This window comes from Phascolarctos cinereus, unplaced genomic scaffold (genome assembly GCF_003287225.1).
Source record: "Phascolarctos cinereus isolate Bilbo 61053 unplaced genomic scaffold, phaCin_HiC Scaffold_726;HRSCAF=1367, whole genome shotgun sequence".
Lineage (NCBI taxonomy): Eukaryota > Metazoa > Chordata > Mammalia > Diprotodontia > Phascolarctidae > Phascolarctos > Phascolarctos cinereus.
The window spans coordinates 103,647,071-103,674,255 of NW_027556098.1; the positions used below are offsets into that span (position 1 = coordinate 103,647,071).

Genomic DNA, 27,185 nt, shown 5'->3' on the forward strand with positions numbered 1-27,185 from the left:
AGAAAAAAACATGAAGGCTAGCAAGCTGACAGTTAAGTGACAAGTTACTAAAATAATAATTAATAAAAACAGCTAACACTATGTGCCAGGCACTGTGCTAAGCATTTTACAGTTATCATCTTTTCATTTAATCCTCACAACAACCCTGGGAGGTAGATGCTATTATGATCCTCATTTCACTGATGAGGAAACTGAGGCAAACAGAAGTCAAATGACTTGCTCAGTCACACAGCCAGGGAGAAGTTTGAATGCAGCTCTTCCTGACTCCAAGCCCAGTGTTCTATCCACTGTACTACCAAACTGCCCCAGAAAACGTTATGGGACAAAGTTAAGATTAAGAGCAAGTTTTGAAGATTATTTTACTAATCAAGGTCTTTATACAAGATTATGGTTAGAATAAGCTATTAGAAAAGGAATGAAAAATTAGTGCACATACACATACAGCATATTGGAGTTTATTCCTTTTTTAAAAAAGAATTGCCCCCCAAAGTATAAGCTGTTTTTGTTATTTCATGAATGTTTGGCTCACTTTAGCTATTTTAATAGAGGAATCTATTTTTATATGAACAAAATTGTGTGATACATAGGTAGGACTGAGTTAGAACCGGCATCTCAGGTCCCAGTTGGCAAATTATTGCCCCCTAGTGGCAATATACTAAAATTCTGGTGCAGTTTTTTTGGATGCAAACTCCAACATTGAAAATGTAAAATTAAACCTTAATGTGACAGCTTCCTAATATCAACCTTGCCTTTCATTTAATTTGTACATCCATGCTTTTCATGGAGCTATTTGGATTTAGCTTTATTCCAGTCAAAAGGACAGAGCATTAACATTCTAAAAATTACTTTTATACATATTTGATATTTCATATTTAGAGCTAGAAGCAACTGTTTAGGTTACTTCCTCATTGTACAGGTATGGAAATTGAGGTCCAGAGAGGGGATGTTACTTGTTCAAAGACACATTTGGAATAAACAGAAGAGATATAATTCTAACCTAGATCAGTCTTCTGATTTCAAATCCAATGTTCCTGCTTTTACACCAAGGAAGGAATTTGGGTCCAATTCACAAGATGATTTGAGGGGGCAGAGCTTATGTCATGCCTCTCATTCAGAATCACAAAATCACAGAGTTGGAAATGACCTCTGAGGCCATCTGTTACTGTGGTTCAGTTGTGTCCAACTCTTTGTGACCCCATTTGGGGTTTCTTTCTTCTTTTTTTCTTCTTTTTTTCTTTTTTTGGCAATTGGGGTTAAGTGACTTGCCCAGGGTCACACAGCTAGTAAGTATCAAGTGTTTGGTCTGAGGCCTTTTTTGAACTCAGGTCCTCCTGACTTCAGGGCCGGTACTCTATCCACTGTACCACCTAGCTGTCCCAAAAGAATATCATATTGCCTAGATCACTACGTATGGCAGTCCTTACATTCTTTTTTTTTTTAATCATTTGGGGTTTCTTGGCAAAGATACTGGAGTGGTTTGCCATTTCCCTCTCCAGCTCATTTTACAAATGAGGAAACTGAGGCAAACAAGGTTAAGTGACTTGCTTGGGGTTGCATAGCTAGTAAATGTTTGAGGCTAGATATGAACTCAGGTCCTCTTGACTCCCAGGCCCAGCACTCTATTCACTGAGCCACCTGCCCTAGAGGGCATCTAGCCAACCCTCTTCTTGGTGGCCTTGGTCTTTATTTGGAATATTGGCTTTGTTTGATCACTAGATTGTTGCTTCCAGGTATAGCGACTTCCCCCTAACCACATAGGTAGTATTTACCCACCTCATACTAGGTCAGTCTGTGAGGCTGCTGCTTGACATGCCTTTTTTTTTTTTGTTAAGTTATTCAGGGTTAAGTGACTTGCCCCGGGGTCACACAGCTAGTACATGTCTGAGGCTGGATTTGAACTCAGGTCCTCCTGACTATCCCCTGTACCACCTAGCTGCCCCACTTGCCACACTTCTTGAAGTACATTTTGTGGGGTTTAGGGACCACCATGTCAGTAACAGCACTGTCAGCACAAAGAGAACCTTTCTACTTTGAAACAATGCTAATAATTAAGATCTGCCTTCACTTCAAGATGAAATCTTCTTCCAGGCAGCTCCACCTTTAAACTCCCTATCAGAAAGTTCCTGTATGTTTCCTCTAGAGCAAGATCAATTCCTCTTCCACAAACAGCTTTTCAATACATGAAGACAGTCATCATATTCCCTTTGTCTTGTCTTTTTCCAGCTAAACACTCCCAGTTTCTTCAACCTCTCCTCTCTGTGATATGACTGAGGACTTTCACCATCCTGGTTGCTCTTTAACTTATCAATGTCACTAGTAAAATATTATACCCAGAACAGAGCAAATTTTCCAGATATATTCCAAGCACATTAAAAATGCTTGTTAAGGGGCAGCGAGGTGGCACAGTGGATAGAGCACCAGCCCTGGAGTCAGGAGGACCTGAGTTCAAATCTGGCCTCTGATATTTGACACTTACTAGCTGAGTGACCCTGGGCAAGTCACTTAACCTCATTGCCTAGCCAAAAAAAAGAAAAATGCTTGTTGATTTGAACAGGACAGAGTACCTCTCTAGCACACACCATGCCTCTCTTAATGAAGCCTAAGACTGAATTACCTCTGTTGGCTGCCATGTTTTGATACCAAGTTTACAGTCTATCAAAAACACCAGATCTTCTTCAGACTAATTACTATATAGCCAAAGCCTTCCTCCCCTATTTTGAACTTGTGAGGTTGATTTCGTGTCTCTTTAGGAGAGAGAGAAAAAATAGTAAAATTTAAGGCCTGTTTCCTTCATAAATCATCTGGATCTAATCACAATGCCTCAGCCCTACCTCAGGACTTTGTGCTTGGTAAATGTTCGTTGAATTTGAAAAATTTCCCTGTGTTCCAGAGGTAAGATAAAATCACCCACTGGTCTCCATCTCCCTGGGCTCCAAAATACAGAAATGGGTGAACACCGAGCAAGAAGAATTTAGCCTAGTGCCAAGGAAAACCATTCCTAACTTAGAAGGACTGTACAACATATAAGGAAACTGATTGTGCAGCTTCACTAACCAAGGTGAAGTCTTGTCTGTCTAAAGTGATTTAGTCGTAAGCCTGCCTGCAGGAGGACGAAGTAGATGGCCTCTAGAGGCCCTTCTCAAGTTGTTTCCTCCAACAGCTGTCAGCCACCAAATAGTGGTGCAATACTTTTGGTTACTAATTAGTCATGGTGAATCATACAATGTCAGAAATGAAAGGGGCCTTAGAGATGATCTAGTCCAAGCCTCCATTTTACATTTGGAGAAACTAAGGATCAGAACATACCCAGGTCTGTTCTAAAAGAATAGTTGTCCCACGTGAGCCCGTATAGTATAAAATATAACCAAATCGACCCATTCCAAGGTATGTGCTCCTGGAGCCAAACTTGCCTTTGGAGACAGCATAACACATTTGCCAGCTATTTGTTGGCTGGCGTTCACTTGAAGTATGTCTCTCTGCTGAATTTATAGACTCCCATGGAAACACAAAAAGAAAACTGATTTAGCTTGCCACTGTCTTTTCAGCTTTATTCTTTTGGGCTACTTCCCAACTTCCCAACTCTTTTTCCCAATTCACTGTTTAAGTTAGCAATCAGTGAGTTATGAACCAGCCTGAGAAGCTTTACTAGCTTTTCTGGTTAATGTAAAACAAAACAAAAAATAGCTTCCCACAACCAGGAAGAAAGGGTTTGGCAGAGAGAGAGAGAGAGAGAGAGAGAGAGAGAGAGAGAGAGAGAACGAACAATATTCCAAATGAATTTCTAATTGGCATGCCCCTTCCTAGCTGAAGCATTTGAACTAAACATGGATTAATGATTCAATTTTACTGCCAATTAATTCCAAAAAAAGTTTCCCAGATACTTGGACTATAATAGTTGTCAACGTTACAAGGTGAATTGATGGTAGAACCCAAAAATCCTCCTTTCCTGGTCCAACTAATGCTTTCTTTCCTCCTCAGTTTGGTTCCACAAGACTTAATGGTTCTACCATTAATGCCAGTAGATGTCTATCTACAGGTTCTATCATGATGGAAAGGCTTTAAGTATGGCCCCAGTAATAGCCTATATCTGCTTTCTAAAGTCCAGCCTACCTAAAATTGCAGGAACTCATTACTGACGGGTTGGTCGCCAACTTGACAAGCCATAGCACAAAGAAAACCACAAAATGATACTTATTTCTGTGAGTCCCCCTTGGGTTTCTGCAGATACTTTGCTAGAGGGTTGGCAAAAAGGCAGAAGATACTAAAAGCCAGAGTTTTTAAATTCTCTATAGATACTAACTTAACTGTTGGCACCCCAAATGTGAGATCCTTCTACAATGACCAACAAGTGAGAATTCTACTGGAGGACCTGAATCACACAACTACTGATGTTCTTGCTGTGAATGAAGCCTAAAAACATAAAGCAGTTACATGAAAGTGGAAGAAGGCTTACAGTTCTCCTTGGAGATGCAAATAAAAGAGTTGGCAGATTTGCTTTTTGCTTGCCTCCAAAGGCAACAAGAAACATCATTTCATGGGCACTTGATCACTTTATAACTGCAGTGCTTATACTAAGCATTTGTAAAAAGACTAACCTGCAGGATACTGCAGCATATGTACAACCATTTGCTACAGGGAATGAAGGAGAGAACATGTACAACTAAAACCACTAACAAATCAACAAATACATTCATTCTCAACAACTTCCATGGAAATATAGGCATAAGGAGCAAATATTTGTTGGAAAGTATGACTCAAAGATTAAGAAAGAAAAGTCTTAAAACTTGCAGTCTACACAAAAGCCCCATAGAAATTGGAGGTACTGAACATGACTGGCACCAAATAACATTACAAAACATGAAACTCTCTAAATCCTAATGAAAAAACATTGGCTAGTGATATGGGTGTCCCTGCTTAATCAGCTAATCTGACTATAATCAGACTGTTGGTTTGTTGGGGGGAGAAATCAAAACCAATAACAAATCAGAAGAATGAATGAGGAGGGGTAGAACCACATTTATCAAGACCTTAGTGTTTGCCAAGAACAGTGCTAAACACTAGGAATTCAAATAGAAAATCAAAACAGTTCATATTCTTAGAATTAGAACTCACACAATATTTGGGGGAGCCAGTGTGTATAGTGGGGTTCAGCTTCAGGGCAGATGATCAGGCCTGGTGGTCATCCCTCTTAGTGGAAGGATTGTAGTTGGTGACTGCCAGCTCATATAAATGGTATAGTTTCCCCACAACATCTCTGTCTACTTCACTCTACTCATCTTTATTCTAGTTTAAGACTTTACCATCTCTTGCCTTAATAGAATCCAAATTGGGCTTCCTGCTTTTATTTTCTTCTATCTCCAATCCATTCTCCATATATGCATCTTCCATCTCTATCCATCTTTTATGCAGCTGCCAAATAAATATTTCTCATCAATCAGTAAGCATTTATTAAGTGGTTATTGTGTGTCAAGCACTGTGCTAGGTGGTAGGGATAAAAAAAAAACCCAAGGTGAAACAATACCTTTACTCAAGGAACTTACAATTAATCTGGAGGGGGAAAATATATGTATATTTTATACGTATATACATATACACACGTATATGTTTATACATACATATGTGCATATGTTATATACATGGAGAGACAGAGAGACACAGAGACAGAGAGGAAGAAAGAATATGCAAAATAGGTACAAAATAATTTTGAGGGAAAAGCAGTAGCAGCTGATGGGATCTGGAAAGGCTTCATGTAGAAGGTGACACTTGAACTAAGCCTTAAAGGAAACTAGGGAATTTTATGAGGAGAAAATGAGGAGAGAGTATATTCCAAACATGGGAGTCAGCAAAGGTCTGGAGAGAGAAGATGGAGTGTCATGTATAAGAAATAGTAGGAAAACCAATTTGACTCTATTGCAGTACACATTAAAGGGAATAATGTGTAATAAGTCTGGAGAGGTAAGCTGGAGCCAGGTTTTGAAGAACTTTATTTTTTTTTACTTAAAATTTTAATGATATGTTTTCTTTTTGAATCACTTTTATTTCTTTTTAAAAATCAAATACAGATTTACAAAAAACTCTCCCTTTTCTCTATGAGTTCTACCTTCCCCATTGAGGGTGGGGGATAAAAAAGAAGGAAAACAAACCCCTTGCAACATACATGCATTATCAAGCAAAACAATTTCCCACATTGCCTACATCCAAAAAATATCTTATTCTACACTGAATGCATCACCTCCCTGAATGCTCTACTCTACCTCATTAGTCCTTTGGAATTGTGGCTGGTTATTACATTGATCAGAGTTTCCAAGTATTTCAAAGCTGTTTTTGTTCACAAAATCAGTATATAGATTGTTTTGCTGGTTTTGCTCACTTTATTTTGCATCATTTCATAGAAGCCTTCCTAGGCTTCTCTGATAAAACCCACCCCTTTTCATCATTTCCATAATACAACACTATTCTAGTCCATTTGTATGCCATAATTTGTTCAAACATTCCCCAGTTGATGGGTACTCCTCTCAGTTTCTAGTTCCTTGACACTATGAAAAGATACTACGTGTTGAGGTTGGGGCTTTTTTGGACATATGAGTCATTTCTCCTTTCTTTTATCTCCTTGGGCAATATGTCTGATATAGTGGTATTACTAGGTCAAAGGATATTCATAGTTGAGTAACTTTTAAAGCATAGTTCCAAATTTCTTTCCAGAATGGCTGGACCAATTCATAGCTTCACCAACAGTTCATTAATGCACTTGTTTTCCCATAGTACCTTTGTCATTTCCTTTTTTGTCAAACTTGCCAATTTGATGACTGTAAGTTACTTTAATTTGCATTTATCTAATTATTAGTGATTTAAAAGTATTTTTCATATAGCTCTTGATAGCTTGGATTTCTTTCTTAGAAAAAAATTCCCTTGATCATTTATCAATTGGCAAATGGCTCTTTATTATAAATACTGATTAGTTCCATATGTGTGTGTGTGTATATATATATATATATATATGATGAATGAGCAAAAGAGCCTGAATTGTCAGAGTGTGAAGTATGTCTGCTATGTAAATAGGAAGAAAAGGACAGATGCAGTGGGTGTTGTCGAAATAGAAACAGCAAGATTTGGGACTTGATTGTATATGTGAAATGAGTAAAATTGAGATGTTGAAGATGAGGCCAAGATTATGAACTTGGGTGACCAGAAGAATCACAAAAATAGGAAAGTTTGGAAGAAAAGTTCTGTTTTGGACATGTTGAATTTAAGATGTCCATGCTGTCCAAGATGCAATTGATAAAGTGGTACTGGAGCTTAGGAAGGAGGCTAAGACTGCATATATTAATCTGGCAGTCATCAGCATAGAGATAATTACATCCATGTGATCTGGTGGTGAGGAGACAGAAAGAGAGAAAGAATAGAAGAGAGCCTAGGATAGACACTGACTTATTCATATCACTACTCTTCCAAAATTCCTGTTGTTTTTTGAATAAAATCAAAGCCTTCAGTCTAGCATCTGAAGCTCTCCACAATCTGTTCCCACCTACCTTTCCAGACTATTCGTATTGCTAGTCTTTGTTCACTCTCCATTAGCTTCCCCCAAACACAACATCCTGCATTTTATTATCATGCCTTTGCATAAAATGTCCCCCAATTCCTCTCTTACCCCCTCTGCTTAGAATCTACAGCTTCCTGCAAGGCTCAGTTCAGATGCCATCTCTTATATGAAGACTTTCCTGTACACCCATTCCCCAGCTATTACTTTTCTCATCTTCCTCAAATTAGCTGTATTTACTTATTTATGTAATTGTTATATGCCTCTTTCCCCACCTCTCTCCCCAGAAGAATGTAAGCTTCTTCAGGTCAGGGATTGTTGTGTTTGTCTTTGTATACCCAGCACCTGGCCCAGTGCATAGCTGAGTTTGAGTGGTCTACGGGAAATGAAGGAGATTTATAGCGAGCATTGTGGAGCTACAGCTAGATGTATAGATTTGATCTGTACAGAGATGCTTTTTGAAGCCATAGGACCAGATGAATATAAAGAGAAGAAAAGTGCCATGTCATTGCCTGGGTTGGGATATGGGGAGACAGCTACACTCAGGAAACTGAAAAGAAGTGTTCAGCCAGAGAATGATCAGATGAGATCAGTCACAGAAATTGAGGGAGAAGGGTGTGTGGTCACTCATATAAAAAACTACAGATAAGTCAAGGGGGTTAAGGACTGAGAAAAGGCCATTGGATTTGGTATCAAAGGAATCTTTTGCAACCTTAGAGAGAGCAGGCTAAGTTAAGTGGGTTATCTGAAGCTATATTACAAAAGGTTGAGAAATGAGTGGATGGGGAGGCAGTAAATATAAGTCATTGCTCACGTCCACTCGGTCTGATCTAGCTGCTCTTTCCACCTTCATCTTCTTTAGTGACATTTGCTTCTTTATATAGTCCGCGTTAGAGGTTGACATGTTAAAATGTTTTCACTGTGTTTTCATTGATGAAAGTAGTTTTTATACAAATACATGCTGATGTATCTGTTCTACTTTTTCATGTTTGTTGTTCTTTTTTTATTTGTAAATGCTTTAAGTATAATCTGACTTGGTTGTATCTTACAATGAAATTTCTATAGACTTATTTTTCCCTTTATTGTTCTTTGCTGTTTTGTGAGGTAATGTGACTTTCCCCAGTTATGTTTTACAAGTGAGTTTATGTTCTAAACCAGTATTGCCTTTGACCACTATATTCTCTGGTTGGCAAAGAATAACCAAGTAACCTCTGAAATGTTTCCTGAAGACTTTAAGTACACAGTGAAACTAAGCTTGCCAACAACTTTATTTATTTTCTTCAGAGACAATTTATGAACCATCCTTTAACTTAGCTGAAAATGTTATGTCTTATGGTTTCACTTACAGGTGAGAATGCTTAGATTGATATGGTTTAGTGCCTGTAATCAAATGGCCATTTGTTGGTTTTGGATGGGGTCTTACACTTCAGAGTTTCAACAGTCAAATTAATATTAACAGCCTAAAAACTATATAATTCTAAGCACTCTCAGCTGCCTTTTCTACAATTCAGTGGCCAATGAGAGCTATACAGGAATAAGGGCCATTTTGCATTTTTTGTTTCATGGGTTGCCGTGATCAAAGAATTCATTGCCTAGGGGTCAACATACTAATTATGAATGTCTCTTTAGTGAGGATACTTAATGAGATAACTTAGTGGGTTGCTCCTCAAATTGTAGACATAGAACTAGAGGCTCCATAGAATATCTCAGAGCTTTTGCTCCACTGGCCTATCTCTGGAGAACCCAAGATCAACTCCATGCTCTTTGAGGAGGCTTTTATTGAATGGAATTAGTTGATTTACTTGGCTTCAATTGACAGAGCAACTTTTAAGTGGAATAATTGTAGGAGAGTAGAGATAGAATTTCCTTTTTAGGAAGTTGCCACTCCTAAATACTGAGCAACCAGATTCTAAACTTATGGGATGACTAGCAAACCAAGTGACCTAAACTAGCTATAAAACTTAAAGTTTCCATAGAAACTGAATAACACTATCCTTCAACTTTTCTGTACAAAATTTGAAAATATTATTGAATTGAATTCAGTATTGAAGATATTGAAGAAAGTATTCTTTTGACCAGCCTCATCTTGTTTGCCATAAAATATGTAGAAGAATTTGTACCATCTAGTAAAATCATATAAATCATATATAATAATCCTTTAATTACTGAATCCTCTGAAAGCTTCTTTATAATGAAGTTTTCAGTGCTAAAGAAATTCATAAATCCTGCAAAGTAATGTTGGCACAGGGACATATAGCTCAATAAAAAATATAATTGCTCTTTGCTACTTTCTTTTAAGAAACCTGTGGGAACCCACTAGATAATAACACAGGCTCTCAAGCAATTCAGTACAAACTGGGTCGTGGGTTTTTTTTGGGGGGGGGCAGTGTTGATGCCGTTATTATTAACAGTGATGCACTTCAAAGACCAGAGTGTTGAGATGAAAAGTAGTCAGGTAAAAGAGAACTGTATTTATTGCTTCCTAACTCTTCCCCCACATCCGTATAGTCTTTGAGGACATGAACCAAGTCTTGTCATTCTTTGATCCCCAACATTGCCTAGTAAAGTGTCTTCCACTCAGTAGTCATTCAATAAATGTTTGTTGAATGAATGAATAAAGTCATTTGGCTATTATAGACTTCTGTAAAGTGAAGGGAGTGGATTAGATTACCTGCCAGCTCTAATATTCTATGATTCTACAATTATACAGAAACTGAGGTAACCAGTACCAATGGGCAGAATTTATAAGGATTCTTATTTTGTTGCAATAAAAGAAAAAATTCTAATAATTAGAGCTGATCAGAGTAGAATGACAGCTTTACAAAGTTCACCCAATAGTGAGCTCCCTATCACTAGAGGTGTTCAAGAAGTTGGATAACCATCTTTCAGAGATTTTATAGAAGAGACTTACATATTGGTAGGGAGATTGTACTAAATGACTTTTAAAGTCTCTTCCAAATTTGAGATTCTATTAGTATGATCACACTGCTACTTCCTATTTTGAACAAGATTGCAGCAGGAGACTGTGGGGACTCCATCTACACCTTCTTCTTTTGAGATGTACCTAAAATGAGCCTCTCTCATCCTTTTAAAAGTACTGATCCTGGAAGTCACTTAACCTCTCTCAGCCTGTTTCCTTAATGTATATATAAATGTTTATTCTTTCTCTTCAGAGATCATAAAAAGTCATCAGAGCATTCGTTTGATATTGTTTTTCTGATGCCTTCTGACCAAGGATGTGCATTTATGAAACAGCTGACTGAGGCTAGGGGTTTGGACCATGGCTCTGAAGGGGGATGAGTCTACCTGGATCACACAGGAGTTTAAGTCTTGATGAACACGGCCTCATGGTCCTTGTGCCCTAGCCCATTAAGTTAACCAGTCATAGAAAAAAAATACTTAATTCCCTCAAGCCCTAGTGTCTTTTTGAGTCAACCTAGTATAGCAGAAAGGCGGGTAGATCTGGTATCAGAAGACTGGATAGAAAAATGACAACACTGCCACTTACTTCTTGTGTTCCCTTAGGCGGCTAGGTGGCTCAGTGGATAGAGTTAGGAAGTTCTGAACTGTTGAATGTCATAGTCGACATCCCTTTGAGTACCAGGTGAGAGTAATACAATCAAGCCAGCTGGGTAGAATGTAGAGAAACAAAGGGCTCTGCTATGAAGTGTCTGGGATGCTAGACAACCCTGGAAGAATTCCAAAAGAGATCACTGCAAGCAAGCCTTTCTTTGCTCTTCAGGTTAGGCCAGCTCAATCTTGTCCATCATTCAAACAAACAAAAGAAGATCATCAGAAAATGGACAACAACATAAGGGGTTGACACTCAAAGGAAGCAGCACTGAGTATTTAAAAGAGCTCTAGATCTGGAGTCAAAAGGCTTTGGTTCAAATCTTAGTGTTGATGCTTACTCCCGGCAAGACCTTTGGGAAAGTCATTTAACACACCTTGGTCTCAGTTTCTTCAGCTATCAAATGAGAGTCAGATTGGATGGTGCCAAATCTTATGATTTCACTTAGATATGGGTGAACCTGCTAAGGAGCTCTTCTAGTGTATATGGCCTAAAGATATTTGGGCCAGAGACCTGAAAAGGGTAGAAACTTTGATATCCAAAGTCAAGTGAGGAAACAGATCTGGGTTGAGCTCAGTCCCATCCTGAAATGCAGTAAGAAAGTTTTGTTAGCAGTTTAATGCAGGACCAGCTCCTTGAACCATCTCCGACAAGCTATCATGCTTCTTATTTTAAAGATTCATGATTTCATCAATGTGGCTACTCTTTCCATTGATGTAGGTCTCATCCCCTCTATAATTTAGTGGATGGCCTATATTAGTCTTTGTGGCAGAAAAATTCATGACCCCCATGGCTAACTTTCTCGTGATGAACCTCTTGAAGTTTAAACAGGCTGTCCTTGGATGATAGAAATACAGTCATCACTGGGCCTATACACAAAGTCTTGCATCTTAGTAGGACCTGCTTGCAATCTATGGCCATAACCTTGGAGAAACCAGGGTCACTTCTGTGTCATGATGATGCATTAGAGGAGGGCCTTGGTGAAGTCTAAAAACTGTTAATGGCTTTCATGCATCAACTCATAGAAATCTTAGAGGTGGAAAGAACTTAGAGGCATCTAGGTGGCTCAGTAGATAGACAGGGTATTGGACCTGGAGTCAAGAAGACCTCAGTTCAAACCTAGCCTCAGACACTTATTAGCTGTTTGACTCTGGAAGTCTATTAACCTCTCTCAGCCTGAGTTTCCTCAATTTATGTATAAACACTTATTCTTTTCCCTTCAGACATTATTTAGCCCAACAACCTTACTTTAAAAATGAAGCTGAAGCCCAGAGAGAAGTTCAAGGAATTTCTCTGAGATTTGGGGCAATTGTATGAGTCCTGGATTTTATACAGCAATTGATCTGTAAGTTGTAAGTGTAGATCATATAGTAACAAAAATTATAGGCACAAATATTGATTACCAGGACATTTAAGAATTTGTGATATAACTTTAAATTCACCTAGATACATGCCATTACTAGGGCAGTCTAATACATCATTGTTTTGTCCTTGGACTAAGACAGATACAGATGGAATTTAAGAGTTTAAGAGCTACTATATTTTAAATTTCTTGGTTAGAACTAAAGGTAATTTCTGTGAGTTCAAGGAAACTGAGAAATAGTGAAGAGAGTAAAAGTGAAGAAGTTGGAAATCATAAAGAGAATGACAGCTGGAAATGCAAGAGGTACAAGTTTGAAAATTGAAAGATAAAAATGATATAATAAGAGAAACTAACAAGGCTAGTCATTTGTAAAAAAAATAATAATTCTCATCATAAATGTATTTCAAACACACAATAAATATATTTTGTGTGTGACATTTGTGTAGGGATCATACTAAATTGAGGGTTGTCATCATTTTGGGTTAATGTGGTCATTTTAGTGTTTTGTGTATTATATTCTCTTCTAATTTTTTGAAACATGGCAACCCATATATGATATATGGGATACCCTGATTATTAGCCACAATATTTGATTATTCTATAGACAGATGCCAAACAGAATTCAAAGCATAGGTTGCAAACTTCAACAAGAGAAAGGAGCTGACAAATGAAGGATCAGGAATCTAAAGTTACATTGAAGAACTGATATAGATAAATAGATAGATAGATAGATGGATGATAGATAGATAGATATACATGTGTATATGTATATATACATTCAATAATTAATATTTCTATAAACATATATACAGACATATCAGTTCTTCAATGTGGCTTAGACTATATATAATATATATATGTATATATAAATATACATACATACATACATATATGCATGTAATATATGTGTATCTGTTTGAATTTAGTTTTCCTGAATTTTGTGTCTCCTACAAGAAAATCTGTCACTCTTACTTGCTTCAGTCTCTCAAAGCTTTTGAAAATAAGCAGAGTGAACAAATGGGCCATTAGAATCACTCCTGAAGTGAATTGCGCATGGCCAGGTCTCATTGTAGAATAAAGGTTTTTGGAGCAATGTCCTTCATCCTAAAGGAGTATCATGTTGTGGAGAGGGCAGTGACCCTGGAGTCAGCAGTCTAGAGTTTGGCTCTACCACCCACTAGTGTGACCTTGGGCAAATTATTTAATTGCTTAAAGTCTTAATTTTCTCCTCTATAAAGCAAGGATAATTATACTTGCACTACCTCTTTGTAAGATTGTTGTGAAGACAGCATCATGTAAATAAGGGCTCTTCTTACCTGAAAGCCCTGTGCTTAGACTATGACTCGACCCTTTCGTTGGCTTCTAGAGGTTTGGCACAGAATATAGAAAAGAAGGAGGAGAGTAATAGATGAGTTATGACTACAACAACAACCAAAAAAACTATATTAAAAAGCTTCTGGTTTAATAAGCTGAGTTTTTTGATATGACTTTTAGCCAACCAGAGGTAAACTTTTTGCGTCTTTGCTTCCTTTACAGGATCTAGGAATGTAACTGATTCCCACCCCATTGCCACCAGTACACCTGAAGGGAGCAGCTACGGGGCAATAGGTATATCATGCTGAGTCCTTTGTTGGAAGTGTTTCTTGGGGCGCCATGGGCTGAAGAGGCACTTTCTAACATTGACTGTGTGACCTTGGATTATCAGACAAGTGACTTATCCAGTCTATGATTCAGTTTCCTCATCTGTAAAACAAATGGCTGGACTAGACAATCTTTTTTATCCCTTACAGTTCTAATACTTTATAATTCTACTTCTTGATGTTGTATGTGCTGTGTTAGTAGGATTTCCTACGTTGCTTTTTCTTCTACCCTAGTATCCATTGGGGGCTTTTTCTAATTCATCCTGTGTGCTTAGATAATACATGTCTGGTACTAGGTTGCTGATGGACAAAATTGCTTACTCTCACACTTCAGAAAAGTAAGGGCATATTAGAAGAGTAGGCTATATATATACTATAGGCACTCTGGGCTGTAGCCAGAATCAGTCCATTCTTTTTGGTTATCTTTGTGATTGACCCAACCACTGTGTCCAATTCAATAATGTGATAATCCACATAACTCATTAATATTCCTGCTGCAGTAATTGTCTCATAGGTACTAACACAGCTTTTGGGCAGGTAGGTGGCACAGTGGATAGGGTGCCAGGCCTGGGGTCAGGAAGACCTGAGTTCAAATCCAGCCTCAGTCACTTACTAGCTAAATGATCCTGGGCAAGTCACTTAACCTCTTTTTGCCTTAATCCACTAGAAAAGGAAATGGCAAACCACTCCAGTAACCTTGCCAAGAAAACCTCTGGGACAGTATGGTCTATGGGGTCATGAAAATTCAGACACAACTGAATAACAACAAGCAATACAACTTCTATGAATACTTCTCTTGTTGGAGCTTGGAGAAATATGTTTGTTTGTTTGTTTGTTTGTTTGTTGTACAAATTAAACTACCCCCTAAGGAAACCTCCATGCATATGGGAAATGTTCCTTAAAATGTCCATATAGTAAGACATGAAGTCCCATGATAGAGTTATATATCCCTGCAACAATTAGAGGCATGTGAGCTTGATGCTGCAGAAACAGGATTTAAAAAAACCATCTGAACAGAAGAGGTAGCCAAACCTCAACAAACTAAACAGATTCCCATCTGCTCCAGGACACATTCATGGGAACAGGAGGCATCTTCTTCCTGAGAATATTTTTATTATATAAATGTAGGTATGGTATGTGTGGCTTTCCCTGTGTACAAATACTCTGTTCAGAAGATTTGCATGTGCTTACACACATAGCATGGTAGAATCACAACTATGCACATAAAAATTTTACACTATTTATGTGAAATGTGTACTAGAAAACATGAAATATATAGTATGAGCATGATTTATTTTTTCTACCCCAAAAGAGTATCTGTTGTTTTGAAAGGATTAATGTAATAGCTATTTACACTCAGCTCTGGGCCTAGATCATTAAAATGCCTATTAAAATAGGCAGAAGGAAAAAATATTAAGCAACGGTCCAGTGAGAAGGAATTTGGAGGAGAGAATGTGTCTTGAGTATAAATAATCAGCTTATAAGCTGTACAACATTTATAGAAAGTCAAGTTTGGACCAGTTTGGGGACTTCTGTGAGTTTCCTCATTTTCTTTGCTTCCAGATGAATCAGTCTCCAGTGGTGGCAGACAGATGTCTTCATCAGATGGTGGGGCCCGATACCAATCAGACACAGATAGCTCAGTGGAAGAGGAGAGTGATTTTGACACTATGCCAGATATTGAAAGTGACAAAAATGTCATCCGCACCAAGGTATGTCTGCCTGGCCTTGTTCACTTGAAATGAACTTAGAACTTCAGAGATAACTCACTTTTTCTCCATGAAAAGAAGTCAGATGTGTCCTACAGTTTTCAAGATTGCTTAGAGAAAAAAGAACTATGGACTTAAGTAAATCTACCTGTTAATAAACATGTCTTTCTGTAAGTTAGAAAAAAATGACAATAAGAACTTTAAGGAAAGAGAATAAAGAGAGAGGACCACAATCAGTATCCTAAAAGAAAGTTTTGATGCCAGTGAGGGTAGAAGGGGTCTATAGAAAATAGAAGGATTACATGACCAAAGAGTACAGACAACCAGATTATCTAATACTATAAGGAAAATGTACTTCCAAGGGAAAAGTCTCTTTTTTTTCATTCATTCATCCATTCATTCATTCATTCATTTATTTAGTAAACATTTATTTAGCACTACTGTGTCAATGAACAAGACATGGCTTTTGCCCTATTGTGATTCTCAAAAAGCTGAAAAGTTAATTCTAATGATTTTCAAAATTCATTTTTATTTTATTTTTGTTCCTTTTTCAGTCTAATGATTTAATAAAACATCCCAGACACTTAATAGATATTTCACTTCAATCTATCCCCAATAGCCAGAGAAAATCCTGGTGTGTTTGGCTTATTTGTTATTGGTGTTTTGTTTTGTTTTGTCTTGTTTTCATTAAGAAAGTGTTCTTAAAAACATAATGAAAGGGAAAGCTATTATCAAAACCTTTAGCCTCTAGAGTAAAATCACACTGAAATACATACAATTCCCCTTTCTCCTCTTTATAGTAGTGATTAGGGGCAGTTATACATTTCCTCCCTATTTGAAGAAAAACAATGATCATCTCATGAGAAATCCAGATTGTTGTATAGGTGAAGTTTTTCAGTTAATGGTAAGCTGGGAACCTCAGTATCAGTAACTTTGTTCTCCTCATTCAGCTTGCCTACAGACCTAACCCTGATTAACATACAAAAACTTCCTTTGTGATAACATATTCCCTCTCCACCCAGATGTTCCTCTACCTGTCAGACCTGTCTAGGAAGGACCGAAGAATTGTCAGCAAAAAATATAAGATTTATTTTTGGTAAGTAAAAGGTGGGTAAAGCCACAGATAATACAAATTCACAGCTAGAAAAATCACTGTAATTGTCTAAATTGGAGTTTGAGGAAGAGCTTGTTGGCTTTTCTTTGAAACAGCCACTTTAGTGGAACAGAGGGGTCAGTCTCTATGAGACGATTGTAGTGTATTTTCAGCAGGTGCTTTGCTGGGAAAAAATATCTACAGAAATGCAGAATAAGAATAACAGTGATAGTAATACCCCATCAGTCAAGTTAATGCACAAATGCCTAACCCCAGAGCCTTCTCCTAGAGCACAGCATACAGCGACAATTCTATCTTGATGAAATAATTTATAGTCAACACCATTCCAGTAGTGTACTGGAAAAAGTAGTGAACTTTCCCTCTGAAATTGGAATCAGGGAATCTGAATTCAAATCGCAGCTCAGCAATTTGCTACCTGGCAAAGTAATTCTATTTTTGAGCCTCAGTTTTCATATCTGTAAAATGTGGGGGTAGGTGAGCTCTGAGGCTCCTTCTAGCTCTAGATTCACGATCCAATGATCCTGAAACATGGCAAATTGGAGACCATAATGCTTAGCTTTTTGCTTTGGAGGGGGGAGGGTTCCTTAATTTGGAGACAAGGCGGCTGGAGCTACACAAGATTGAAGAGAAGGAATGGTGTCTCTATTTGGGGTAAAGGAGACCTGCAGGGAGGTGGGAGAGAATAGAGGCTAGGGATAGAGTTCTCTTCCTTCAAAATGAGAAAAAGAACAGAAGGAAGGCTGGAAGGAATCATGGACAAGCAGGACAGTTTTGAAAGTTACATGTTTAATTTATTATACACTTAAAAGTAAATGTACATAATAGAGATTCTCAGCTCCATGTAAAATCAACTCCTGTTGCATATTATATAAGGAAATGCTCGTTTCATTTGCTGCTTGTTAAGTTCAGAATTTTAAAAATGGGAAAAATTTTAAACAGAAAATTAAAAGCCCTGAGACGTTCAGCTATCAGTCACTGTATCTCCAAGGCACTGAGAATCACTGCCCTGTAACTGTGCTTTTTACCCTTTCACACATATAATGCCCCTCCTCTCGTCCCCACTGTGCCCCCCAACCTCAGCTGGGGACATTTCTTTTCAAGGATGCCCTTAATGTTCATTTTAACCATATTTCCCTCATACAAAAATGTTAAACAAGGGGCCACAAACCCCATATGATGCAAATTGCCCTAAGAATGCCCCTATAATTAGTTCAGAACTTCCAAAGAACTCAAAACATTTCTAACATTATTTTCCCAAAACAGGAATGAAATAGGGAAAAGTCAATGCTGTTAACCCCATTTTTTTTGTTTGTTTTTGGCAAGGCAATTGGGGTTAAGTGACTTATCTAGGACCACACAGCTAGTAAGTGTGAACTCTAAGACTGGATTTGAATTCAAGTCCTCCTGACTTCAGGGCCAGTGCTCTATCCACTGTGCCACCTACCTGCCCCATTGCTAACGCCTTTTTACAACTATGAGGACATAAGTAGGAGAGATTTAAGCTTCCCCCAATGTCACAAAGGGAGGCATGAGCAAAGATAGGATTCAGCCCAAGTATTCTATTTTCCAGACTATTTTCCAAATTTCATCGTGAAATTAGTTTAAGTTGCTCTTATAACTGGTATCACTTCTATTGAATAGTAAGGTATCTGAGAGAAATTGCATATTAAAAAAAAATTAGAAAACTTTGATAATGAGGGCTGGAGCTAGACTGAATAAATGAAGTTCCTGGGTAACCCAAAAATCACCTTTTAGCTCATAGTTTAATCACTTTCTTCCTTATGCAAGTGTTTTGTCAGGGCTGCCAATAAGTGGCCAATTTGAATTTCTTCTGTACTTTTCCAACTCCTTTTTCAGTGAAAGTGTTAATGAATAAAACATTCCAGAAGTGACCAAGATGAGGGGGGAAGGAGGCCAGGTAAACCAGAGGCTAAAACACTTGTGAGATTTGGCAGTCAGAGTAGAGTAGCTAATGATGGCTGAACATCTCAGGACTCTTTTATTTTTTAATTTGAAATTTTTCCCATTTTATTTTCTTTTTATTCTGAACTTAACAAGCAGCAAATGGAATGAACATTACCTTATATTATGGAACAAAAGGGAGCAGATCTTTAATGAAATTGTGAATCTCTATTATGTACAAATGTTGCATAGTTCTGATAATTGCTCTTTTGTCATTATGGAGTTAGTTTCCTATTCCTTCTCTTTTCACAGGAACATCACGACTATCGCTGTGTTTTATGCCCTTCCTGTGATCCAGCTGGTTATCACCTACCAGACTGTAAGTTGGTCCGCTGAGACTATTCTGACTCTCAGTTTGCCATTACATGGAGAGATGGACAAGTGGATCTGTGACCTTACCAATGGGGCTGTTCTTTCCAGCAATACAGATCATACAACCTACCAGTGCTCACTCATCTTGTGTGACTGTGATCCAGGGCCCCCCATAAGTTGGATACAAATGGTCCAGTTCGATGATACTAGGGCTATGAGCGCCCCTGGAGACTCTAGTTAGCTTATTTATTTATTTATTTAGCTATTTATTTTTCTAGAAAAGACTTCAGCAGTCTTCCCTGGAATTTAAATGTACGTGTAAGAGATTGTTCTTCACTGACTCAATGCAGAATAGAAAATGCAAAGGCCACTGTCTGGTGATGAGAATTGGTAATAAGCAGGTTTATCAGGAGCTTGGAAGATGCAACATTTCACTGTGTGCTCAGCAGAAATGCAATACTTATCTTCTCATTAGAGAAAGTTTTCTCATTTTTTTTCTCATTAGGTAGTACAGCAGATAGAGCACTGGGCCTGGAGTCAGGAAGACCGGAGTTAAAGTTTAGCCTCAGACACATATTAGCTGTGGGACCCTGGACAAGTCACTTAACCTCTGTCTACTTCAGTTCTTTCAACTATAAAATGGAGATAATAATAGCATGTACCCCAAAGAATTATTGTGAAGATCAAATGAGATAATATTTGTAAAGTGCTCAGCACAGTGCCTGACACAAAGTAGGTACTTAATAAATTCTTATTTCCTTCCCTCCTTCCCTCCCTCTGCCCCTCCTTACTTCCTACATTCCTTCCTTCCTTTCTTTCTCCCTCCTTTCCTCCCTTCCTTCTTCTCCCCTTTCTTTTCTTCCTCCTTTCCTTCTTTCCCTTCCTTTTCTCCCTCTCTCTTTCCCTTCTTTCCTTTCCTCGCTCCCCCCCCCCACCTCCTCCCTTCCTTCCCCATTGATTTGGTTACCTCTCAAAACAGTGTAAACTGCTAGATAACGTCAGGGCCTATTTCACATGTACTGCAGAAGTGGGGGAATCACACTTAGCCAAATGCTTTGTACAAGTGGGTGGCTGCTCACAGAGATGATCGTGAACTGAGACAGGTTATCAGATATCTGCAGAGTACAGTGGAAAAAGCATTGGATTTGGAGGTAGGAGACCTGAGTTTGAATCCTGGCTCTTCCCCTTACTACTTGTATATCTTTGGGCAAGTCACAAACTCTGTCAGCCTCAGCAGACTCACTCTGTAAATGACAATGTTGGGCCAGATGACCTTTGAGGGCCATTCCAGATCTAAATCTGGTGATATTCCATTTACTGACCTAGCGTTTTTATTTCAGCTCAGAGGATAAAGACCATTCTTCCTTCCAGAACAGAAGAGAAAAGCAGGACATCACATATTAGCCGTAAAAAAGCCTGTTGCCAATCTCAATTTTTATCAGCTATTTATATTACAAAATAATGACAATAATGGTATATTATAGCAGAGGGAAAACTGCTGCTAGTCATAAATTCCATTTTGAGGAAGTGGGATAAGAGTGAGAACATATAAATAATATTTCCCTTCAATGCAAGACTGTGAAATATAATGAGAAATTTGCCTCTGCCCTATAAAGCTGTACAGTATAATGATGTGTTGCCTGCTGCTTCTGGGAGCTGGCACGACTGTAAATCATTCACCTTCCGTCTTTGTAAGCTGTACCAGCTCTGCATGGTGCTGGGCTTGACTTGAGGGGCTGAGCACAATTGAGTTTCATTTTCTGTTTATTCACCTTCTAGGTTGTGAATGTGACTGGCAATCAGGACATCTGCTACTACAACTTCCTCTGTGCCCATCCCTTGGGGGTCCTTAGGTAAACATGGTTTCCTCTGGGTTACCAGTGGCATTTTAGGACACCCCTCTATTTAATCTCAGTGACATATTTTTCTTAATAGCCAGAACAGCTGTGGGAAACTGTGGAAACAAGGCAGCAGTGGATGATGGAGAGGGGCTCCAGCACTGAAATAACTGAATCTAGCAGATAGGATCAGAAAGCTCCTTTCATCTCTAGACATTTTTGAAATGCCATTGGCCTAGGAAATGATAATAATAACCTGAGAATAATGTAATGTTTTAAAAACATCAGATAAATGTGCTACAGTGGAAAGAAAGATCATTGGCCCTAGCATCAAAGGACCTGGGTTCTTTTAGCTGTGTGACTTTGGGCAAGTCATTTAACTTCCCTGGACCTCAGTTTCCTCACCTGTAAAATGAGGGGGCTGGTCTAGATGTCCCTTTCAGGTCCAGATCTGTGATCCTGTTTAGCTATTGAATGACATTCAGACTTCATTGCCTAGCCTGCAAGGCCCTCCAAAAGCTGTCCCCAAACCACCTTCCTGCCTTTGGGGAATAACAATGTTGTTGGCTGCTGTGGAGAAGTAGGACAAAACCTTCATGTTCCATCTCCATTCCACCAAAATCTCCACCCAGCTTCTTCAATCCTGGTACCTCCGGGTTCTGCATTTTCAGGGAATACGTGAGATCAAAAGCAGAACCCCTAAGACTTTCCATCAGCTGTCCTCTGCCACTTGTGTATTATTTTAGTGGCATATTCTAGCTGGGATTCAACCTTGTGTGATGAGCAAGGCATCTTCCCTGAAAAGGCTTCTCAAAGTGAGTCTCTTCTATTTGCAATACTATCTGTTCTCCATCCACCTAGTGCAGCTATTATCTTCCTCTCTAGCAGGCACTTAATTTTTTTTTCAGTCCGACTTTCTCTTTCCAGGACTGTTTTAGGTCTTCTCACAATCCACTCTTCTGTAGTGCCTATGTGTTGGGGGTGGGGGGAGGTGACTAGTAACTGGCATCTAGAAATCCCCCTCAACCTTCATCTCTTTAAGGATGCTGGAATGTCACATTGTTTCAGACACTTTAAATAATACAGAAAATGCTGTGTCTTCCTCCCCACACATCTCCGTACGGGTCAAATTAGCCACAGCATATAATATACGTATTTTTCACGTCATTCTCACATAGTCAGCGTAGGGTAGTGGAAGGAGTGCTGGCCTTGCAGTCAAGGAGCCCTTGATAGAAATCTCAGTTCTAACAATTGCTAGCTGTGTAATGGCACAGCAGATAGAGCACTGGTCCTGGAGTCTGGAAGACTCATCTTCATGAGTTCAAATGTAGCATCAGACACTTACTAGCTGGGTGACCCTGGACAAGTCATTTAACCCTGTTTGCCTCAGTTTCCTCATCTGTAAAATGATCTGGAGAAGGAAATGGCAAACCATTCTAGCATCTTTGCCCAGAAAACCCCACATGGGGTCATGAAGAGTCTGACATGACTGAAGCAACAAAAACCATAAATGAGTCATAAACTCTCTGAGCCTTAGTTTCTTTTATCCATAAAATGGGAGTAATATCTATAGTACCTGCCCCACAGAGAGGCATTTCCTTAAGACTAAGTTGCAGAGAAGGTGGTCACCTTCACTGGTAGAGGGAATGTCCTTATCTGGGAGTTCCTCATACCAATGAAATTCACAGATCCAGTCCTTACCCTTACCTACCTCCCAAAGTTAGTGTGAGGAACATATTAGGTAATGTATGGAAAATGGTTTGCAAGCCAGTAAAAGTGCTATATAGTTTTATAATAACTACAATAATAGACAATGACAATTACTACTGGCCAACAAGAACTCCCCCCCAAAAAATATAATACCCAGAGGCCCTTAATACATGGGTCCCCCATCATTCTACCTCAGGTTTAAAGTACTCTATGAGTCAGCATCCACTCATAACCACAGATCACAATCCCCACCCTTTTGTTTCTTTTATTAGACCAACAAGATGACAGTTCCACAGCAAAAGACATTAAATCAAATATCATAGCAATATAAGTGATAAGAAAGTTCTTTTATATACACAGGGGTACACACTGTCAAAAGTTACCATACCATCAGTGGAGAATGGAATATGTATGGAAGGAAACATGATTATGAAACACACACGACCAAGAAACATGCCTGAAAGGGCACATACATAAGGAATACACCTCTCTGTTGCTGCTGTAGCTCTCTGCTAAGCATCTCCACTGATCTCAACTCCATTGCCTTCTGCCACCATCTGCTGAATAGTATCCACCTCCCCAGCAAGGAGAGGACTTATCCAGCCAGCCAGCCAGCAAAAGCCAACAGAAGCCTTCAGGCTTAGATTGAATCTGGCTTTTTGAAATTCTTTTCTCTTGCTATCTGGTCTCTTACTCTAAATTTTTACCTAAGTTATGGTCTGAAATTCCTTTTAATACCCCGGTTCACTCACTTGGATTTTCTTGATATCACTGGCATTCCACTTAGCACAACTGCAAAGGAGGTTGCGGAATTAGGGTGAGCAGATTCTTCTCATCTTTCACCATGCTTTTGGTTGCCATGTTAATCAACAAAGAAGCAAGACTAGAAAAGGAACATGTGGAGACGATGAAACTGGACATTTTTCCTTTACCTAGCAAAATTTCTGTCTTCCTTACACAACTTTAGCTCCTCTCTAGCCAAATTGGTCTAATCTTTGTCCTCCTGAACCTACGCTATGCTTGCTCACAAGCATGTGCTTGTGTCTAATGTACCCTCTGCTCAGAATATCATCCCTTCCTTTTGTCATCTGCTGACTTCCTACCTGTACTTTAAAGCCCAACTCCATGCCACCTCCACCATGAAGCCTTCCATTATCGGCCCAGTGGTAACAAATTTCATCCTCCAACTTCACAAAGCATGTTGTTTTGAACCTATCCAATGCACTTTTATGTAATAATTGCTGTTATAGTTTTCTGAGTTTGGGTTTTATCCCCCACCAAACTATAAGCTCTATGGAAGCAAGGTACTATGTCTTATTTAAACTTTGCATCTTCCTCAACACTTAGTATACCACCATAGGTTAGTACAAGTGTTTTCTGAATAACTGAATGAATAAATATTGTTGTGATATCTATACATTGTGATGAACTGGGAACTGTGACTCTCCATGTCAGCTGTGATTGACTAAATCTTTGTGACTTCTATAGGTAAAATGGAGACCATTTTTAGTATAGTAGAAGCAGTACTGGGTTGGGAGTCAAAATATCTGGGTTCCAGTTTTGGTTCTGTTAAAAATAGTAATTTGGATAAGTTACTTCATCTTTCTGGTCCTCAGTTTCCTTATCTGTAAAATGAGGGGTTTGTACTTGGGGATTTCTTAAGTTCCCATGCAGCTCTCAAATCCTAGTAAAAGGCTGCAGTTGAAAGGGCTGGACTCATTCATTCATTCATTCATTGAATTTCTTGCATTTGTATTAACATTTCCTCTTCCCCACAGTGCCTTCAACAACATCCTCAGTAACCTTGGTCATGTACTTCTGGGCTTCCTCTTCCTTCTGATAGTCTTGCGTAAGGACATCCTCCACCGAAGATCATTGGAAGCTAAAGACATCTTTGCAATGGTAAAGGGATGATGCCGGAATTGGAGTTGGGCTGGTTGGGAGGATCAAAGGATCAAGTAAAGGCAATGGCTAGAGAAAGAGCACCATGTTTTATGGACCCATTACAGTGTGGAATAATGGGCTCCATGATACCATGAATATAGGGGTGTAATATTCTAAAAATATATCAGGGATTACAAGTATTTTTCTATTTACCACATTTTTTCTTCTTTTAGGAATATGGGATTCCCAAACACTTTGGCCTTTTCTATGCTATGGGCATTGCTCTGATGATGGAAGGAGTACTCAGTGCTTGCTACCATGTCTGTCCTAATTACTCCAACTTCCAGTTTGGTAATCAGAATTTGTAACAACTACATAATTATAGGAATTATAGGAAAGCGAGCCTAAGACCATGAAAAAGAGCATTAGAGTCACTTTTTCAAAAATTAATGTCTTTTTATGGGTTACCAGTTGCTGGAATTATGAAATGATCCATTTAGTCCACCAGTGCGTATGCATACATGCCTATTTGGATACGGATACATGTTCATATGTGCATGTGTGTTTATATGTGCATGTATGTGAATGTGAATGTACATGCATATCTATGTATTTATACATATGTGCTGGTGGAGTAAATGGATTAACTTCATTTGAAATTCCAGCAACAGGTAACCCATAAAAGAATACATTCACTCACATACAGGTAATTCATAAAAGGACACATACACTCACACACAAGCACAGATATGCATATGGATATACATATACACATATATACATAGTTATATAAGTCTTACCCAGCCTGAAATTAGAGATTACACTGGCTTACATTGGGGAACTTATTCCTGTGGCTCACTGACCCCCAAACTGCATCTTCTTACCAACGCTATTTTTCCAGTAATGCTATATGGCTACACATCCTGGAATATCTTGATCTCAGAAGAATGAAAATTGTCGGTGGACCAAAGGGGGATCAAATGATACGTAGTGGATGTAAGCAGAATATTACTTGTGAAGACTTATGGGTGAGAAGTGGCATAAAAAATATCATCAAAGGCAATTATGACCTGGAAATGAAGTAGACCCCTCTGTGAGAATAACAGATAGGCAGCCTGAGTGCCATACTGGTCAATCTATGAAATATTAAAAGAGCCACAGAAAGAACTCTAGCACATCACAGTGCCTAGCACAGAGTAGGTGCTTACTAAATATTGATTGATTGATTGACATTGAGAATATCTTCTATTGAAAGTCACAAACGAGAATCACATGGTATGAATAGCTCTGGGGGGACTGTAGTCTACATCTGGGGAGGCCACATCCACAAATAATCATGGATCTGCCAAAGGATTTAATGCCTTCTTTTCAATGATGAAGGAACCTAAGAGCACATAGTAGAGGGGCATCCTTCTCCTATGTAGCTGCTTTTCCTAGTCTCTACTTGCATCCTCTGAGATAATGCTAAACAAATACTAATGGTTCTGCTAATTGACTGTTCTGGTTGATTAGCATGAATTAAGTGCTAGGACAGAAGCCAGAGTATGCAACAAGAAGGGCCTTGAAAGAGTTACTTCAGTGACTCTAAACTTTGAAGGACTGCATGGTCGAAGTAGGATTAACAGTCTGGTCCTGTGGCCATGCTCTGTATGTTATGTGGACAATAGTTTCTTGATGGGATTTAAATAAATGCCAAGAAGACACTTGAACCCAAAAAATATCTCCCTCATATTACCTGAAATTCATTTCACTTTCATATACTGCCTGAAGTTTAACTATTAGAGAGTCATTCTTTTAGATTAATAAAACCCATTTTAAGTGTAAATAGGATCCCAAGCTCAGATAGTCATACTAAAAAAATGCTCTAAATTACTAATAAGTAGAGAAATGAAAATTAAAATAACTCCAAGTTTCCACCACACACCATCAAATTGATAAAGTTAACAAAAAAGACATATGACAAATGCTGTTGGAAAATAGGTACATTAATACACTACTGGTAGAACTATGAATTGGTGCATCCATTCTGGAAAGCAATTTGGAATGATGCCCCAAAAGTTAGTAATCTGTGCATACCATTTGATGTGAAACCACTACTAGGTTTATACCCAAAGAAATTTTAAAAAAAAGAGGAAAAGGGCCTATATATACAAAAATATTTGTAATGGCTCTTTTTGGGATAGCAAAGAATTGGAAACCTAGAGGGTGTCCATCAGTTGGGGAATGGCTGAGCAAGTTATGGAATATGAATGTGATGGAATACTATTGTGTTGTAAGAAATGATGAAAGGGATAATTTCAAAGAAACCTGGGAAGATTTGTATGAACTGATATAGAGTGAAGTAAACAGGACCAGGAGAACAATTTACACAATAACAATAACATTGTAAAGACAAATAATTTTGAAAGACTTAAGAACTCATATCAACATAATGACCAATCATGATTCCGGAGAACTCACGATGCAACATACTGCCCACATCTGAACAGAAAGTTGATGGACTCAGAATGCAGATTGAAATTCATATATATATAATTATATATAT

The 27,185-nt window shown here is 38.5% G+C and overlaps 1 protein-coding gene across 1 annotated transcript in view; it reads left to right on the forward strand.

Annotated features, from left to right (window-relative positions):
- The window catches only part of SIDT1 (SID1 transmembrane family member 1), a 166,268-nt gene that overhangs the window by 110,982 nt on the left and 28,101 nt on the right, over window positions 1–27,185 (forward strand). The window contains exons 11-17 of the mRNA XM_021007140.2: window positions 14,008–14,079; window positions 15,675–15,823; window positions 16,843–16,916; window positions 19,149–19,215; window positions 20,988–21,061; window positions 24,535–24,658; window positions 24,874–24,991. Coding sequence (XP_020862799.1) covers window positions 14,008–14,079; window positions 15,675–15,823; window positions 16,843–16,916; window positions 19,149–19,215; window positions 20,988–21,061; window positions 24,535–24,658; window positions 24,874–24,991 — 678 coding nt within the window. The remainder of the gene's footprint in view (window positions 1–14,007; window positions 14,080–15,674; window positions 15,824–16,842; window positions 16,917–19,148; window positions 19,216–20,987; window positions 21,062–24,534; window positions 24,659–24,873; window positions 24,992–27,185) is intronic.